Below are 19,930 nucleotides of genomic sequence, written 5' to 3'. Positions count from 1 at the left end.
CTCAGTCATAGCGCACTTTTTTAATAAATACACGCTCAAATCTTCAACTTTAAGTATTTCTATTACTTGGAAAGAGCCAGTGGTGTCCCATAGATTTCTGTGGACAATGTTAGGAGGAAGCAGCACAACTATGGCTAGCGATGTTGACTAAGCTGTTAATACAATGATCTCAGTCATAGCGCACTTTTTTAATAAATACACGCTCAAATCTTCAACTTTAAGTATTTCTATTACTTGGAAAGAGCCAGTGGTGTCCCATAGATTTCTGTGGACAATGTTAGGAGGAAGCAGCACAACTATGGCTAGCGATGTTGACTAAGCTGTTAATACAATGATCTCAGTCATAGCGCACTTTTTTAATAAATACACGCTCAAATCTTCAACTTTAAGTATTTCTATTACTTGGAAAGAGCCAGTGGTGTCCCATAGATTTCTGTGGACAATGTTAGGAGGAAGCAGCACAACTATGGCTAGCGATGTCGACTAAGCTGTTGATACAATGATCTCAGTCATAGCGCACTTTGCTAATAAATACACGCTCAAAGCTTAAACTTTAAGTATTTCTATTATTTGGAAAGAGCCAGTGGTGTACCATAGATTTCTGTGGACAATGTTAGGAGGAAGCAGCACAACTATGGCTAGCGATGTTGACTAAGCTGTTAATACAATGATCTCAGTCATAGCGCACTTTTTTAATAAATACACGCTCAAATCTTCAACTTTAAGTATTTCTATTACTTGGAAAGAGCCAGTGGTGTCCCATAGATTTCTGTGGACAATGTTAGGAGGAAGCAGCACAACTATGGCTAGCGATGTTGACTAAGCTGTTGATACAATGATCTCAGTCATAGCGCACTTTGCTAATAAATACACGCTCAAAGCTTAAACTTTAAGTATTTCTATTATTTGGAAAGAGCCAGTGGTGTACCATAGATTTCTGTGGACAATGTTAGGAGGAAGCAGCACAACTATGGCTAGCGATGTTGACTAAGCTGTTAATACAATGATCTCAGTCATAGCGCACTTTTTTAATAAATACACGCTCAAATCTTCAACTTTAAGTATTTCTATTACTTGGAAAGAGCCAGTGGTGTCCCATAGATTTCTGTGGACAATGTTAGGAGGAAGCAGCACAACTATGGCTAGCGATGTTGACTAAGCTGTTGATACAATGATCTCAGTCATAGCGCACTTTGCTAATAAATACACGCTCAAAGCTTAAACTTTAAGTATTTCTATTATTTGGAAAGAGCCAGTGGTGTACCATAGATTTCTGTGGACAATGTTAGGAGGAAGCAGCACAACTATGGCTAGCGATGTTGACTAAGCTGTTAATACAATGATCTCAGTCATAGCGCACTTTTTTAATAAATACACGCTCAAATCTTCAACTTTAAGTATTTCTATTACTTGGAAAGAGCCAGTGGTGTCCCATAGATTTCTGTGGACAATGTTAGGAGGAAGCAGCACAACTATGGCTAGCGATGTTGACTAAGCTGTTGATACAATGATCTCAGTCATAGCGCACTTTGCTAATAAATACACGCTCAAAGCTTAAACTTTAAGTATTTCTATTATTTGGAAAGAGCCAGTGGTGTACCATAGATTTCTGTGGACAATGTTAGGAGGAAGCAGCACAACTATGGCTAGCGATGTTGACTAAGCTGTTGATACAATGATCTCAGTCATAGCGCACTTTGCTAATAAATACACGCTCAAAGCTTAAACTTTAAGTATTTCTATTATTTGGAAAGAGCCAGTGGTGTACCATAGATTTCTGTGGACAATGTTAGGAGGAAGCAGCACAACTATGGCTAGCGATGTTGACTAAGCTGTTAATACAATGATCTCAGTCATAGCGCACTTTGCTAATAAATACACGCTCAAAGCTTAAACTTTAAGTATTTCTATTATTTGGAAAGAGCCAGTGGTGTACCATAGATTTCTGTGGACAATGTTAGGAGGAAGCAGCACAACTATGGCTAGCGATGTTGACTAAGCTGTTGATACAATGATCTCAGTCATAGCGCACTTTGCTAATAAATACACGCTCAAAGCTTAAACTTTAAGTATTTCTATTATTTGGAAAGAGCCAGTGGTGTACCATAGATTTCTGTGGACAATGTTAGGAGGAAGCAGCACAACTATGGCTAGCGATGTTGACTAAGCTGTTGATACAATGATCTCAGTCATAGCGAACTTTGCTAATAAATACACGCTCAAAGCTTAAACTTTAAGTATTTCTATTATTTGGAAAGAGCCAGTGGTGTACCATAGATTTCTGTGGACAATGTTAGGAGGAAGCAGCACAACTATGGCTAGCGATGTTGACTAAGCTGTTGATACAATGATCTCAGTCATAGCGCACTTTGCTAATAAATACACGCTCAAAGCTTAAACTTTAAGTATTTCTATTATTTGGAAAGAGCCAGTGGTGTACCATAGATTTCTGTGGACAATGTTAGGAGGAAGCAGCACAACTATGGCTAGCGATGTTGACTAAGCTGTTGATACAATGATCTCAGTCATAGCACACTTTGCTAATAAATACACGCTCAAAGCTTAAACTTTAAGTATTTCTATTATTTGGAAAGAGCCAGTGGTGTACCATAGATTTCTGTGGACAATGTTAGGAGGAAGCAGCACAACTATGGCTAGCGATGTTGACTAAGCTGTTGATACAATGATCTCAGTCATAGCGCACTTTGCTAATAAATACACGCTCAAAGCTTAAACTTTAAGTATTTCTATTATTTGGAAAGAGCCAGTGGTGTACCATAGATTTCTGTGGACAATGTTAGGAGGAAGCAGCACAACTATGGCTAGCGATGTTGACTAAGCTGTTAATACAATGATCTCAGTCATAGCGCACTTTTTTAATAAATACACGCTCAAATCTTCAACTTTAAGTATTTCTATTACTTGGAAAGAGCCAGTGGTGTCCCATAGATTTCTGTGGACAATGTTAGGAGGAAGCAGCACAACTATGGCTAGCGATGTTGACTAAGCTGTTAATACAATGATCTCAGTCATAGCGCACCTTGTTAATAAATACACGCTCAAAGCTTAAACTTTAAGTATTTCTATTATTTGGAAAGAGCCAGTGGTGTACCATAGATTTCTGTGGACAATGTTAGGAGGAAGCAGCACAACTATGGCTAGCGATGTTGACTAAGCTGTTAATACAATGATCTCAGTCATAGCGCACTTTTTTAATAAATACACGCTCAAATCTTCAACTTTAAGTATTTCTATTACTTGGAAAGAGCCAGTGGTGTCCCATAGATTTCTGTGGACAATGTTAGGAGGAAGCAGCACAACTATGGCTAGCGATGTTGACTAAGCTGTTGATACAATGATCTCAGTCATAGCGCACTTTTTTAATAAATACACGCTCAAATCTTCAACTTTAAGTATTTCTATTACTTGGAAAGAGCCAGTGGTGTCCCATAGATTTCTGTGGACAATGTTAGGAGGAAGCAGCACAACTATGGCTAGCGATGTTGACTAAGCTGTTGATACAATGATCTCAGTCATAGCGCACTTTGCTAATAAATACACGCTCAAAGCTTAAACTTTAAGTATTTCTATTATTTGGAAAGAGCCAGTGGTGTACCATAGATTTCTGTGGACAATGTTAGGAGGAAGCAGCACAACTATGGCTAGCGATGTTGACTAAGCTGTTGATACAATGATCTCAGTCATAGCGCACTTTGCTAATAAATACACGCTCAAAGCTTAAACTTTAAGTATTTCTATTATTTGGAAAGAGCCAGTGGTGTACCATAGATTTCTGTGGACAATGTTAGGAGGAAGCAGCACAACTATGGCTAGCGATGTTGACTAAGCTGTTGATACAATGATCTCAGTCATAGCGCACTTTGCTAATAAATACACGCTCAAAGCTTAAACTTTAAGTATTTCTATTATTTGGAAAGAGCCAGTGGTGTACCATAGATTTCTGTGGACAATGTTAGGAGGAAGCAGCACAACTATGGCTAGCGATGTTGACTAAGCTGTTGATACAATGATCTCAGTCATAGCGCACTTTGCTAATAAATACACGCTCAAAGCTTAAACTTTAAGTATTTCTATTATTTGGAAAGAGCCAGTGGTGTACCATAGATTTCTGTGGACAATGTTAGGAGGAAGCAGCACAACTATGGCTAGCGATGTTGACTAAGCTGTTGATACAATGATCTCAGTCATAGCGCACTTTGCTAATAAATACACGCTCAAAGCTTAAACTTTAAGTATTTCTATTATTTGGAAAGAGCCAGTGGTGTACCATAGATTTCTGTGGACAATGTTAGGAGGAAGCAGCACAACTATGGCTAGCGATGTTGACTAAGCTGTTAATACAATGATCTCAGTCATAGCGCAGCTTGTTAATAAATACACGCTCAAAGCTTAAACTTTAAGTATTTCTATTATTTGGAAAGAGCCAGTGGTGTACCATAGATTTCTGTGGACAATGTTAGGAGGAAGCAGCACAACTATGGCTAGCGATGTTGACTAAGCTGTTGATACAATGATCTCAGTCATAGCGCACTTTTTTAATAAATACACGCTCAAATCTTCAACTTTAAGTATTTCTATTACTTGGAAAGAGCCAGTGGTGTCCCATAGATTTCTGTGGACAATGTTAGGAGGAAGCAGCACAACTATGGCTAGCGATGTTGACTAAGCTGTTAATACAATGATCTCAGTCATAGCGCAGCTTGTTAATAAATACACGCTCAAAGCTTAAACTTTAAGTATTTCTATTATTTGGAAAGAGCCAGTGGTGTACCATAGATTTCTGTGGACAATGTTAGGAGGAAGCAGCACAACTATGGCTAGCGATGTTGACTAAGCTGTTAATACAATGATCTCAGTCATAGCGCACTTTTTTAATAAATACACGCTCAAATCTTCAACTTTAAGTATTTCTATTACTTGGAAAGAGCCAGTGGTGTCCCATAGATTTCTGTGGACAATGTTAGGAGGAAGCAGCACAACTATGGCTAGCGATGTTGACTAAGCTGTTAATACAATGATCTCAGTCATAGCGCAGCTTGTTAATAAATACACGCTCAAAGCTTAAACTTTAAGTATTTCTATTATTTGGAAAGAGCCAGTGGTGTACCATAGATTTCTGTGGACAATGTTAGGAGGAAGCAGCACAACTATGGCTAGCGATGTTGACTAAGCTGTTGATACAATGATCTCAGTCATAGCGCACTTTTTTAATAAATACACGCTCAAATCTTCAACTTTAAGTATTTCTATTACTTGGAAAGAGCCAGTGGTGTCCCATAGATTTCTGTGGACAATGTTAGGAGGAAGCAGCACAACTATGGCTAGCGATGTTGACTAAGCTGTTAATACAATGATCTCAGTCATAGCGCACTTTTTTAATAAATACACGCTCAAATCTTCAACTTTAAGTATTTCTATTACTTGGAAAGAGCCAGTGGTGTCCCATAGATTTCTGTGGACAATGTTAGGAGGAAGCAGCACAACTATGGCTAGCGATGTTGACTAAGCTGTTAATACAATGATCTCAGTCATAGCGCAGCTTGTTAATAAATACACGCTCAAAGCTTAAACTTTAAGTATTTCTATTATTTGGAAAGAGCCAGTGGTGTACCATAGATTTCTGTGGACAATGTTAGGAGGAAGCAGCACAACTATGGCTAGCGATGTTGACTAAGCTGTTGATACAATGATCTCAGTCATAGCGCACTTTGCTAATAAATACACGCTCAAAGCTTAAACTTTAAGTATTTCTATTATTTGGAAAGAGCCAGTGGTGTCCCATAGATTTCTGTGGACAATGTTAGGAGGAAGCAGCACAGCTATGGCTAGCGATGTTGACTAAGTTGTTAATACAATGATCTGAGTCATAGCGCACCTTGTTAATAAATACACGCTCAAAGCTTAAACTTTAAGTATTTCTATTATTTGGAAAGAGCCAGTGGTGTCCCATAGATTTCTGTGAACATTTCCTGCACAAACAGAAAAACTCTCGCTTATGATGATATTTGAACTCTTGTGCTTACGGTAATTTCTCAATACCTCAATCAAATTGTGCAAATCTAGAAGCTTTAAATTGACAGGGCACGTGTGGCCATTTCTAAATATTTTTAGTCGGTGGCATGTTTCAATTATCGTACAATTATTCCGCAGTTTGTCGACAAAGAAACGGAAAAATTGCGTAAGATTACCTCACCACTCTAGCTAGGGACGTGCAAAAATCCAAACGAAATCATCACTTTCAATATCGAGTTTGCTGATCATATTAGTGGTAACAGCTCATTAACCATTAAACAGCGGAACGTGGATGTCATTAGGTGCTGAAGACCGCAAAACTTCAAAACTGACCAGCCTGCAGACAATCGTTTCATGTGGTCATTACAAATGCTAATTCCAAAATGACCACCCTTAGTACAAGTGTATGAAGAGTGTCGGTCAGGGACAAGACCTCAGGACACGAATCTATAGGCAAATCACAAGCAACGTTTCTTGAAGCCAACGAAGCATCCAACCTAGATTTAGGTGAACTGAAATCGTCTCACAAAAAGACTTCATTTCAGCAATACTAACATTCGAAACACGTGTGCAAACTTTGGACTCGACTCATGGACAATCAGCACGCCATACGTGGGTTCACTTACACGCCGTCAGGACTTGCTGCCGAAGCAGACGCTGTACGGCCGGGACCGCTCTTGCCGCCACTTGTATGGTCGTCACTGCCCGTTATCAGTCCAGTGGCAACACTGTGGGTGTGCGGCGCAACGCAATCGAGTCCCGTTTCTTCACAGCTCTGGAACACAGCTCGTAGGACACAAAGTGGTCCGTTGTCTTGTTATGCCCATCAAAGGGCTTTTCAATGCAATGCACTTGTTCAACGCGCTGGTCTCGCTGCTTTTCGCAGCAGACCTGAAGTGCACAGGTTAAAACTTTTGCACATGCTACACGATGGCTTTAAGATAAATTCCACATTATTAATTAATTATAAATCAGTAAGACCAAAGTGCTTAGCATGAATCCACTTTAGAAGGCTCTCTTGCTCCAGCATGTTTCTATTTTGTTATTTTTCATGAATAGTGCCGCAATGGAAATACAGGTTGAGTTCTCTGTCTGGCAGGAGAAGCACTGAAACTGTGTGTAATTTATACGATGTTAAGTTTGTTCCACTCGTAAATAATTGTTGTCATGGACCTTTCTTACAGTAATTATCATATAGTTAAGCATAACGCGCCAAAGAGCGCCATAAGTTTACTTAGCGGCATCGCAACTCTTGCTGTGGTGCAGTAGAACACCCATAATTTTTAGAAGGATTTTTCGGGAAACGAAAAGTAAAAATTTATATGAACAACGCTCTTGGTGTCAATGCAGTGGCGCAGTTGGCGAAATTGCAGTGTTTGTTACGGAGCTGCAGAGACTGTAAGCTTTATGTGCGCTCTGATTTTTTGTTGCTTACTTTCGGCAGTTATGAATAATTTGAAGGCGTGAATAAAATAGAGAAACCTGCTTCCAGTTGTGGCTGGAATTTCTTCAAATTAAACAAAGCTTCTTGGAATGAATTGCCGGGCCTTTTGCCAACACAATGAACCGGGCGAGGTCCAGGTTGTGTCTCGACGCAGGCCACGCAACACTGGCTTCGAACGGACAAGTAATATTAGACGAGAGGCGGGCCCCGAAAGGTGCGCAAGCCACAGTGGTTGACGAAAGCACTGATCGCGTGCCCCGCATCTGCGCAGGTTTTCTTCACCGGGGCCTTGCAGCAGCGACCTGGTGGTGTACCTGCAGTGCAGTCTGCCAGGTACGTGCTTCGGCTTTGACAGCGCCCACAAGGTCAATGAACGCAGAACCATGACTCTATCTGCGAGCTTATTTGTGAAAAATACATTGGACAACTTGGCAAATACAAAAGTGAGCCCCTGCGTGGCAGAACCAGCCAAGTGCAACAATGGAGAAAGCGCAACCTAAGACCTAAGCACGTGTTCTTTTGACAGTGACGACAGAACACGTGCTTCAAAATAAGCAAATAAAGAAACGCGAAAAAGGAAAGATACATCCGAGAAGCGTATCTTACGCACTTGTATTCTTTTTCATGGCAAGTCTCTTAGGTGTCGCTTTTTTCATTCTTCTACCGAGCTGATTGTGCCGCCCATGCTTTTTAGAGACAAAGTATTGCTTAGCCATTTCTCTGATTTGTCTGATATACAGAACTGAGGTTGGACAGCATTAATAAAACAAGGACATGAGGAAACAAATACCAGAGACAAGCGCTAGTCAACAACCAACCAGCCCTCATCAAGATCTTAATAACGTCGGATATAGCCTCTTTCGCGGGTATATATACACACACTCTTGATGAAAGCTGGACCCCAGCCGAAACGCCAGTAAATAAAATCCTGCTATTTTTACTACGTCCTTCCATTCTTTGAACTATTTCTGTGCCGGATCTTGCTAGTCTATCCTTCGCTGATGTATATATATATATATATATATATATATATATAACCATTATCAGCCTGTTTTATGTCCACTGCAGGATGAAGGCCTCTCCCTGCGATCCCTAAGTACCTCTGTTCTGCGCGAACGGATTCCAACTAGTGCCCGCGAATTTCTTAATTTCATCGCTCCACCTAGTCTACTGCCGTCCTCGACGCAGATAAATTCAGGCTGGTACTTGCAAACGACAATGAAGCCTTAAAACGGAGAGATGAAGATGACATAGAGATAATGAATGAAACCGTAACTAGGTTGGCTTCAGAGGCATCAATTGAAGTGGGAGGCCAGGCACCAATACAACCAGTAGGCAAACTCTCCCAAGTAACAAAGGACCTAATAAAGAAACGACAAAGAATGAAAGTGTCCAACTCAAGAGATAAGATAGAATTTGCAGAACTGTCAAAACTGATCAACAGGGCGAAAATAAGTGATATTCGAAACTATAACGTGAGAAAGACTGAAGAAGCCTTAAAAAGTGGACGCAGATGGAAATCCGTGAGAAATAAACTTCGCATAGGACAAACCAAGATGTATGCACTGAACGACAAGCAGGGTAATATCATCAGCAACCTCGAAGATATAGTAGAAGAAGCGGAAGAATTCTATACTGACCTGTACAGTATCCAGAGGAGCCAGGATACCTCGATTAGAATCAGTGATGAGCAGGATACAGAAACTCCTCCTATAACTAGCGATGGGGTCTGAAGGGCCTTGCAGGACATGCAACGAGGAACAACGGCAGGAGAAGATGGAATAACAGTCGATTTAATCAAAGATGGAGGAGACATATTGCTTGGAAAACTGGCGGTTCTTTATACGAAGTGTCTATCTACTGCAAGGGTCCCAGAACACTGGAAGAATGCAAACATTAAACTAATACACAAAAAGGGAGACGTCAAATAATTAAAAAATTATAGGCCCATTAGCTTACTCCCAGTATTATATAAAATGTTTACCAAAATAGTCTGCACTAGAAGCATGGCAACACTGCACTTTAGTCAACGAAGGGAACAGGCTGGCTTCAGGAAGGGATACTCTACAATGGATCACATCCATGTCATTATTCAGGTTGTCGAGAAAGCCGCAAACTACAATAGGCCTCTCTATAGGGCTTTCATAGATTACGAAAATGCATTTGATACAGTAGAGATACCAGCAGTCATAGATGCATTAATTAATCAACGAGTACAGAAGGCTTACGTAAATACCTTGGAAAATATCTACACAGTTCCACAGCTACCTTAATTCTACACAAGAAAAGCAGGAAGATACGTATAAAGATAGGGGTCAGACAGGGAGACGCAATCTCTCCAATGCTATTCACTGCGTGCTTGAAAGAAGTATTCAAGCTATTAAACTGGGAAGGCTAAGGTGTAAAGATCGACGGCGAATATCTCACCAACCTTCGGTCTGCCGATGACATTGTTCTATTCAGCAACAATGCAGACGAGTTACAACAAATGATTGAGGACCTTAACAGAGAGAGTGTAAGAGTGGGGTTGAAGATTAATTTACAGAAGACAAAGATAATGATGAATAGCCTGGGAAAGAAACAAGAGTTCAGGATCGCCAATCAGCCTCTAGAGTCTCTGAAGGAACACGCTTACCTAGGTCAATTAGTCGCAGGGAACCCTGATCATGAGAAGGAAATTCATAGAAGAATAAAAATGGGTTCGATCTCATACGGCAGACATTGTCAGCTCCTGACTAGAAGCTTACTATTATCATCGAAATGGAAGGTGTACAATCAGTGCATTTTACCAGGGCTGGCATACGGAGCAGAGACTTGGAGACTGACAAAGAAGCTTGAGAACAAGTTAATGACCACGCAAAGAGTGATGGAACGAAGAATACTAGGCATAACTTTAAGAGACACAAAGAGAGCGAATTGGATCAGCGAGCAAACGGGTATAGACGGTATTCTAATTGACATCAAGAGAACGAAAATGGAGCTGGACAGGTGATGTAATGCGCCAGTTAGGTAACCGTTGGACCATTAGCCTTACAGAATGGATACCAAGAGAAGGGGATATATATATATATATAGTCAATGGATAAACAAAAGGTTGTTCATAGACAGGATTCGAAAAAAGTTGGAAGGTGATTCAACCGCCGGCGTCGCAGTCCATGACGGACACAGTCCAAGGTCGATCCAAATAGGCCGCGATGCTTCGGGCGAATAATGGTTCACAACCTAAATTATAGAGTTCTGCGTCCCAAAACCACGATTTAATTATGAGGCGCGCCATAGTGGAGAGACTCCTGATTAATGTTTACCATCTTTGACGTGCCCCCAATGCACTGTCGCCCCCATCGAAATGAGGCCGGAATTTGATCCCGCGACCTGGTGCAAGACCATAGCCGCTAAGCCACCGCGGTGGATGGTTCACAAGTTGTTGTTCAGCAAGGATTGTTATGGGAGCAGCGACTGAAGCGCCACTCTGTCATGGGGGAATAAACAGTGAGTCTTTTTTTAAGGGAAACAAGACACAGTTTGATTCATTTAACGAAAATAATATTACTAATCAATTTGATGTACGCGTGGCGGAGAGAGCAAATGCAACTCTATGTCACTTTGTCGTTAACAATGAACACCCCTTTTCCAGTGCCCGCTATAGAAAGGGGCGTTGACGCCACATTAAATGCAATCCAAGTATGCGGAAAGGCGCGCTCGTAAAGTTAACCTGTTACAATGCGCCCCCGTCACGCGTCTTGTTTCGCTTGTCAACGTTTGCCTGAATTCTGGTGGCACGGGTGATTTAATGGTTTCTTAACGTGTCAAAATTAGTCAGTTACGACCGCCAGATGATTGCAGCTGTTTTCGTGCGGCTGGCGTCCGACGAGCACCCAGAGCTCTCTCGTCCGAAGAATGTCACGTGGAACGTTTGGTGCATCGCTTCGCGCGCTTACAGCTTGAAACGCCCACGGAGTCCAATGGCGGGACACTTGGAAAAACAGCTCTAATGACCTGCCAACAAAACCAAATTTCGCGCCGTCGAGAACAAAAATGACTTCATCTATTTTTATCGGATATGGCGACACATTATTTTTTTGTTCCACTGGAATTGTTCCATAGTTACACAAATGGCTCTTCATCCAGTGCAGATGAAGCGCCATGTTTTGAGCGTACGGGCTTAGCTTCGCCACCTTCCAAGGACTTCCTGAACGAGGTAAGGAGGGAGTCACTGCTCACCGCACGCGTAGGATGAGCGTCGGACTCTGAAATTTCTTTAATGCGCTGTCTTCGGAATCAGCACTCATTATGACGTATGATGATGCGTTAATTAATGTTAACTAATTTGCAGAGTTTTGCATGCCAACACCGAGATATGTTTATGAGGCACGCCGTCGTGGGGGAAAGCGTCCGTGGTGTAATGGTTAGATTGTCGGGCTTCTATGTTAGAGATACTTTGTTTGAATCCGGCCGTTTGACCATTGTATTGATTGATTAATCTAAATATCGAAGTTTTTCCATAAGAGCGAGGAACTGAATGCGATAGCTACGTGTTATTACACTAAGTACAGCTTCGCTGGCAGTATGAATTGCACTGGAACACAAGCTGACGCGCCTGGTTGTCGCGCCGAATGGCGGCTTCTGCGCGGCCGGCGGGGCGTCATTTGACGCCGTGCCGACAGGTGTGGGAAAACAGGGATTGTTTACAATTGGTCCCAGAGAGCGAAGCTGTCTAACCTGACGTCTTGACGCGCCAACAAACAAACACACCAAGGACAACATGGAGAAAATTACTTGTACTTACTAAAAATAAGAATTGATGAAATAATGGCAATCAAAGTGGATGAAAGAACAACTTGCCGCAGGTGGGGAACGATCCCACGTCTTCGCATTACGCGTGCGTTATGCGCGTAATGCCAATCGTACCCCACCTGCGGCATTTCATTAGTTCAATTAGTAAGTACAGGTGATTTCCTTTATATTGTCCTCGGCGTCTTTGTTGGCTTCTCACGATACGATTAATAAAAATTGGGCTCCTCGTCTCGTTCTTGTCTTGTGATACAGCTGTGCACCAATGTGTGCGCTAGTTGGAACGCGAACACCTTTAGACATCTTTCGCCACAAGGCGTTCAGATTCTGTCGCACACGTAAATTGTATAAATAATCTGAGCAACGTTCCTCAGGAAACGTATTAGACCTAAAGAAAGCTGTATCTGTAATTATCGACGGCGGCGAGCCATTTGAATGTTCACAGAATCGCAATGAAACGTGCGCATGGCGACGACGCGTGCGCGCGCCTGGCGTGATGGTTGCTGCGCTGCTCGAAGTTGGTTAATAAGTTGTTGCCAATGAAATGCTGAGCAGTGTCACTCAAAATCTTCGTTGTTCGGCTCTTGTTTGTTCTTCTTTTGATATTTAGCGTCCTTATAAAGAGCTGTATTTTTGTTGTTTTTGATAGTGCCACGTTTATTTGGTCTCGTCCTTGCTTGTCTTACCTTTAAGAAAATATTTTCAAATAATGTTTTGTAATTACAGTTGGTAATTTTCATCTGTATTCTATGCCTTTTTATTGTGTTTGTATTGCCTTAAGTATTGTATATCTCTATTGCATATTTATAGAGTAACACGTATAACTATTACTGCAGTCTGATGCTTGAATTTTAATAAAGAATGTCTTGGATACGTCCATGCGTCTCCTCACGGGATTAAACTTAGTGATGCTAACAAAGCCTAGCTTCAGAAGGATCGACATCTGAGCTGTGTTGTCTTTTCTACGTTCTTGTTCACCTTGAGTGCACTAAACTTTTCCTTAAAGCCTAGCTTTTGCTGAAAACAGAATGGAGATTAATCACAAACTGAACATATGAGTTGGTGTTTACAACAGCACGCGTTTCAAGCAACTTTTGTTGTTTTCCTTATAATAATAACAATAATAATATTCCCGTTGATCGCACTTCGTTCTTTTTCATTTGGTGGAATTAAAATGAAACATGGCATATTTCCAGTAGCGTAGAAGGCGACAGGGGGGGGGGGGGGGTCAGTATAGGGAAAGGGGGCCTACATTCGCATTAGCCCAGCGCTTCCATTTTTCTTAATGCGGCCCTGAGCTAGAAGATGTGTGAACCAGTTGATTGAGGCGTCTGTGGTTTTCTTTTTTACATACAGTTAAGCATACAAAAGGAGATGTAGTCAGAATGACTAGTGCTTCATTTGAAAGGAACAGTCAATGAAGACAAAAAAAGAAAAAGATCCCAGGTTGGGCTTCACCGCTTCAGCTACAAGTGTTACTGCCGCCCTCCCTCTACCTTGGTTGTTTTGTTAGTTTCGTTCCTAGGCGTGTCACCTATTCATGGCAACATTAACATTCCGCCTGTGCAACTATGGTTGAAACATTGTTTACACCATGCAGCCAGTTAGAATGTGATGTTAAAAACGAATATGCACATTGTCTCATGACTTCCTATTTTATAACTCTTCTAAATGTTGAAATTGCGGAATTGAAGCCGAACAGTGGAGAAGTGATACAATGACTTGGCTACTTCATGGCCTCAATTTCGTAATATGTAAATATGCCACAAATAGAGTACTTATGAAGTTATTCAATTAATTGTTTTAATAAGCAACCTTAGCATTGCAATCTGTCGCTTAAGTAAAGTCCACTTCTTTATGTAATGCATTTCAATAGGCCGAATTGCATTGTACCCTCCAGGCTCTTTTTTTTTCTTTTTCGGACTAAAAAAAAGTAGCTGTTTAGCCCGAAAGGATAAGCTTCGGCTATGATCTAAAATTAGTAGACAGCTATACAAAGTAAGGCTAGCAGCTTTATAAACTTGGAAACGTAACTGAATCAGCAAGCGTGGCGTCAGCGCGCCCAAGCAAATGTCAGCGCGGACAAGCGCAGCAGCGAGCTATCGATTCAAAGCAGGAACGGCGCGAATACAGCGCCCGCAAAGATGTTGCAGATCCCTTTCAATACACGGAGCGCGCAACCGCACAAAGTACGCACTTTTTGCCGGAGTCGAAGCACCGTACGTGCAATGGTAATCGAAAACACGTGGTCCCGGGCTCCTGGCGCAGGAGCGGCTGCGCGGCCACACCACGACGCTGCTGTCGGAGGAACCCCTTGAAGAATGCCGCCTCCTCCTCTCTGGCCGCGTCGCTATTGGCCTAATGGCATCACGTGGGCCCTTGCGCCGGCTTCGTTTGTTTGAGCACAATGCGTTGGCGGGCTAGTTGGTGCGGATAAAAGTTGGTGCGGATCCAATACAACGGACACAATTGTCGTGTCTCCTTTCTTGTGTCCGTTGTATGGCGCTAAACAAAGTATTTATGGTTCGTTTGTTCATAGTCGCGCTTCGAGCACTGCACGGGCCGGGCTTGAAAGCTCGAGTTTTTCCCCCTCTCCTATATGTGGAATGCTTACAAAGCCTCACGTGCCTTTGTTTCCCTGCTTCTGCCAAGATTATTTATCTCTGAGGTGCGCAGCTTTCGAAACCTTGTGCAACTTGCACTGCGGGTGTCCGAGCGCAAGAACATTCGCCACGGAAACAATACCTGTACTGCAAGAAGTGTGAACCACGGTTCGGAGAGGCAAAGATTATTGGCAGAAGCAGGGAAACAAAGGCACGTGAGGTTTTGGAAGCATTCCATATAAACAAAAGAGCAAAAAACTGTGTTAGTGATACTTCCGTGACCCTCTTCAAAAGCGAAATGTCGTATCTAGAATCGTTTGGCAGATGATGCATTATGGTCATTGTGCGCATGTCTGTGATTTTCCTTATATTTGCTGATTTTTGGGTGAATAAAGATAGATGAAGTTGGCGGTGTTCCTTCCTAATTCAAGTATGAACCATCTGGCCCAAATGAATGTTGTCCTGTACCATACATATATATATGTATAATGTTCGTATACTTAATGACCTCATAGGTCAAAATCGTACGATCAAGATAAATACTGCGCATCAACGGAAAAATTACAGCACAAGCAATGGGCCAGACTACGGATGTTCCCACGGGAGGTTCGGTCTTTTGATGCCTATACACTGCAGCTGAAAAGACACCCTGGAGGTGAGGTTTGCACATACGGTACCATCTGTAAGTAAAGAAAGATTTTTGATGCTGCGCCTATAGAGGTGTAGACCACATTATGCAGGGTGTTTCACTTAACTTCGGCCAAACATTAAAAATATACAAATGCTTCGTAGCTGGGCAGAACCAAGGTAATTTTGTTTGCTGTCGCTTGTAGATACTCAGTTTATTTTTTTGCAATTCGCCTAATTAGATATTTATACTTAATTATTCAACTTGTACATTATTATAATTAGATGAAAAGTGTCAAGGAGAAAATTGTAGAGCAGCATGGGGAACTCCCGATACAGCTTTCTGTTGCTCAATAAGTGCAACATAAAAATGTTTTTTTCGAACGTGAAAGAAGCCCGCGAATAGTACTACATGGTCGTATTTGGGGCTCTTAATCGTACTGTGCAGCAACAGGCTTGAATTCGCGGGCCTGCAAGGCTGCGTGCGAAAACGTGACTACGAAACCTTCAGGATTCAGCGCATTCCTTTTGACAAAATGTGAGGCTCGAGCGTGAAAACTCATCTTAGGAAAGAAACTCTGCATTTTGTGGTTACTAACAAGCCTTGTTCAGAGCGAATAGCTTTCTTTGCCTCTTTTGTTCGTGTTCGTCATTGGCGGTCGCCCAGTGGATTTGCGTTGCAAAGAAAAAGTGTGCTTGCTCTCCTGAATCCGCGTTCGTCGCCGTACGACCGCATCGTCTTTCAGACGTACGTGTTCATTCGTGTCAGCCTTAAAGCGTGCGTATACGTTAAACTGCGGCGGTGGAGCACTCGCGGTTGCCCTCTCGTTCACTGGCTGGTTTAGTCGTCGTTCGCTCGTTCCTTGAGACGTTCGCTTACTCGTTTGTTCAACTATTCGCTCGTTCTACCATTGTCTCTGAGACACACGTAATGAGACAACAAATGGTGACTCAAAGTGAACGACTGCATCATTTCACTTACCGCAATTTCGGCCGCGTCACAGCGCGGCAATTCTTTTCTCGGTCATGACTTTACTAAAGTCACATCTGGCAAATGTTATTTCGGAGCAAGCGCGACCGTCCTCTGTGCATACACCGTAGTGCAACTCGGATCGCGACATCAGTTCGTGAACGGACGGGCTAGCGGACGATGAAATGGTATTCGTGTTGAGTCACTAACCTGAAAAAATAATGCACTTGTTTGATACCGAGCGCTGTTACCGCATTGCCGCTTCGCGAACGAATAGTAAAAAGTGATTTTCTATATATGCAGAATCCCGATTCGATGATCGACCGTGCGTATTTTTGTCGGCTTTGAGGCGCGAGAAAGTAATAGCACCAGCGCCCACCTCTGAGCGCGTGCTTAGAAGATGGGCAAGCACGCACGTTGGCGGCACTGTAGCTTGTAATACTCTTTCGAACCTTCAGAGCAGCCATCGTTCGTGCCCTCTGTCGGCATTTGTACGTCATAACTAAAACGCGCCGCGAATTAACACGGTAAGGACGGCGCGGAATATTTAGGCTACTGAGGGCTTACCAGGAGGTAATGTGTTATTTACATTGGATTGGATTGGAGAAACTTTATTTATGCCTGCAGTTGGGCGCTCGCGCGCCCCGACGAGGGCCTACGTCATCCTCGAAGTTGCCGTTACTCGGCGCGGGTCTCCGCTCGCCGTTGCCGGCTCGCTGGGTCCGTGCCTTTCGAGCGCCTAGAGGACCTGCTGGACGGACCAGAGCTCATCGTCTCGGTCGTAGCTCTTTGCGGCTGCCTCGAGCCGCGGTGGGAGTGTTCTTGATTTAGCGTCTTCTGGATATTTAATGCAGTCCCACAAGATGTGCGTGTAGTCTGCGGTCTCCCTCCGGCAGACTCTGCACATATCTGTCGGATATGTCTCGGGGTACATGCGATTCATCAGTTTCGGGCTCGGTAGCGATCCGGTCTGGAGCTGTCTCAGCACTACCACCTCCGTCGACTCAGTCTCGGGTGCGGGGGTGGAAGAGTCCTGCGAGCCAAGCGGTAGGCCTTCGCGATTTCATTGTAATCCGTCATGCGGTCCTTAGTTCCGAACCACGTCGGACGATCTGTCGCCGGGGCGCGGTTGGTTAGCGCTCGCGCCGCGGCGTGTGCCGTCTCATTATGGTTCTCATTGCGTTCCGACGCGTCGCCCGCGTGCGCCGGGAACCACTTGAGTCGTACTTTTCGTTCGTCTAGTTTTACCGCTCGCAGTACGCGCTCAGCCTCCCTGCAGATTTGCCCTTTGACGAAGTTACGCACCGCCTGTCTTGAGTCACTCAGCACCGTGTGGCATTCTGCGTCGGCGATGGCCAGGGCGATGGCTACCTCCTCCGCTTGCTCCGCTTCGGTGCTTCTCACGCTCGCTGCCGTCCTCGTGGCGCCGGTTGACGCCTCTATGACGACCGCTGCGAAGGCGTTTCGTTGGTATTCGGCCGCGTCCACGTACCGCGCGTGTTCGTCGTTGGCATGCTGGTCGATGAGAGCCTTGGCCCTCGCCGCTCTTCTTCCCTTGTTGAACTCGGGATTCATGTTCTTCGGTATGGGGTCGATTCTGGTCTGGCGTCGCACCTCTTCGGGGACGGGGAGCTTCATCTCCACCTCGTTCGAGCGTCTTATTCCCAGATCGTCCAGTATCTTCCTCCCGGCTTTGGTCATGGACAGCCGCTCCAGTTGAGAGGTCCGTTGCGCTTCGGCTATTTCTTCGAGCGTATTGTGTAGCCCGAGTTGTAACAAGCGGGTCGTGCTTGTGGACTCGAACAGGCCCAGCGCCGTCTTGTACGCTCTTCTGATGAGCACGTTGATCTTGTTTCGTTCGTGTTGCAGCCATCTGTGGTAGGCTGCAACGTACGCGACGTGGCTGATGACGAAAGATTGGACGAGCCTAATCAGGCTCTCCTCTCTCATGCCAGCCTTTCGGGAAGTGACTCGCTTGAGGAGTCGAATCGCGTTGGCTGCTTTTGCCTTGAGACGGGTGATGGTTTCGCCGTTCCTTCCGTGCTTTTCGATGACCATGCCTAGGATCCTAATTTTGCCGACCTCGGGGATCACGTTGCCGGATTTGGTCACGATTCTGATTTTTTCGCTTTCGCGTTGTCTGGACTTGCCTCTGCTGTATTTGGTAGGTGGGAGTATGAGAAGCTCCGATTTGCTCGGCGAACATCTCAGTCCGGTGCCTTCCAGCTGGTCTTCTATTGCGTCGACGGCGGCTTGCAGCGCGCCCTCGATGTGGGCGTCGCTGCCACCGGTCACCCATATCGTGATATCGTCCGCGTAGATGGTGTGCCTGACGTCTTCGATGCGCCCGAGCTTTTCGGCCACTCCGATCATTACCAGGTTGAACAGCATCGGCGAAATGACCGATCCCTGCGGTGTTCCGGTGCTCCCGAGCTTCTTCTCTTGCGTCTGTAGGTCGCCTGCTCGTAGCTCGACGGTCCTGTCTGTGAGGAAGTCCTTGATGTAGTTGTTGAGCTTGGAGACTTGGGACAGAATCGCCGAGTGTTTCACCTTATCGAAGGCGCTCTGCAGGTCGAGCCCTAGGATGGCTTTGTTGTCGCGGGCGCAGCCACCATCATCGATGATTTGGTGTTTGAGCTGCAGCATCGCGTCCTGCGTGCTGAGATGCTGTCTGAAGCCGATCAAAGTGGCCGGGTACAGCCCTTCTCGTTCCAGGTAGTCTTGCCACCTGTTGAGCAGGACGTGCTCCAGCACCTTGCCCACGCAGGACGTGAGCGAGATGGGCCGGAGGTTATCCGTGTCCGGCGGCTTCCCCGGCTTGGGGATCAGGATGGTCTTGGCTGTCTTCCACAGCTTTGGCAGCGCGCCCGCTCTCCAGCACTTGTAGTATTTTGCGAGCTTTTCAATCGAGCCGTCATCGAGGTTCTTGAGCGCCTTGTTCGTGACGAGGTCCGGGCCGGCTGCCGACCGGCTGTTGAGGTCGTGCAGGGCCGCGCGTACCTCCTCGACGTCGATGTCACGATCGAGCTTCGCGTTAGGCAGGCCGCTGTACGGCGCGTGTTGTTCGGTAGGTGTAGTCGGCAGGTATTTGTCGTTAATGCGCCTGGTGACTTCATCGACGCCGTGTGCTGAGACCGCCCGATGTATGAGCCTGGCGAGTCTGTCCCTTTGGTGCGACTTGGTCTTCGTTTCGTCGAGCAGGTGCCGCAGTAGGTTCCACGTGTTCCCGCTATGCATCTGCCCGTCTGCCACGTTGCAGATCTCGTTCCACTGTTGCATGCAGAGAGCGCGGCAGTGATCCTCGATCGCTCGGTTCAGGTCCGCCACCTTCTTTTGCAGTCTGCGGTTAAGCCGTTGTTTCTTCCAGCGATTGAGTATCGACTGTTTGGCCTCGATGAGATGCGCAAGCCGGCTGTCTACTTTGTCGATCTCCGCGCCCGTTTCAATCTCTTTGGTCGCGTC

General features: G+C 44.6%; 1 protein-coding gene across 2 annotated transcripts in view; it reads left to right on the top strand.

Moving 5' to 3' along the window:
* Positions 1-19,930, top strand: part of LOC126545730 (uncharacterized) — a 984,485-nt gene that overhangs the window by 742,706 nt on the left and 221,849 nt on the right. For both annotated transcript variants that reach the window (XM_055061186.2, XM_050193681.3), the window contains one exon: positions 7,749-7,810. In XM_055061186.2, the coding sequence (XP_054917161.2) occupies positions 7,749-7,810 (62 nt within the window). The remainder of the gene's footprint in view (positions 1-7,748; positions 7,811-19,930) is intronic.

The sequence above is a fragment of the Dermacentor andersoni genome, chromosome 1 (genome assembly GCF_023375885.2).
Source record: "Dermacentor andersoni chromosome 1, qqDerAnde1_hic_scaffold, whole genome shotgun sequence".
Classification (NCBI taxonomy): domain Eukaryota; kingdom Metazoa; phylum Arthropoda; class Arachnida; order Ixodida; family Ixodidae; genus Dermacentor; species Dermacentor andersoni.
This window is presented reverse-complemented; position numbering and strand designations above follow the sequence as displayed.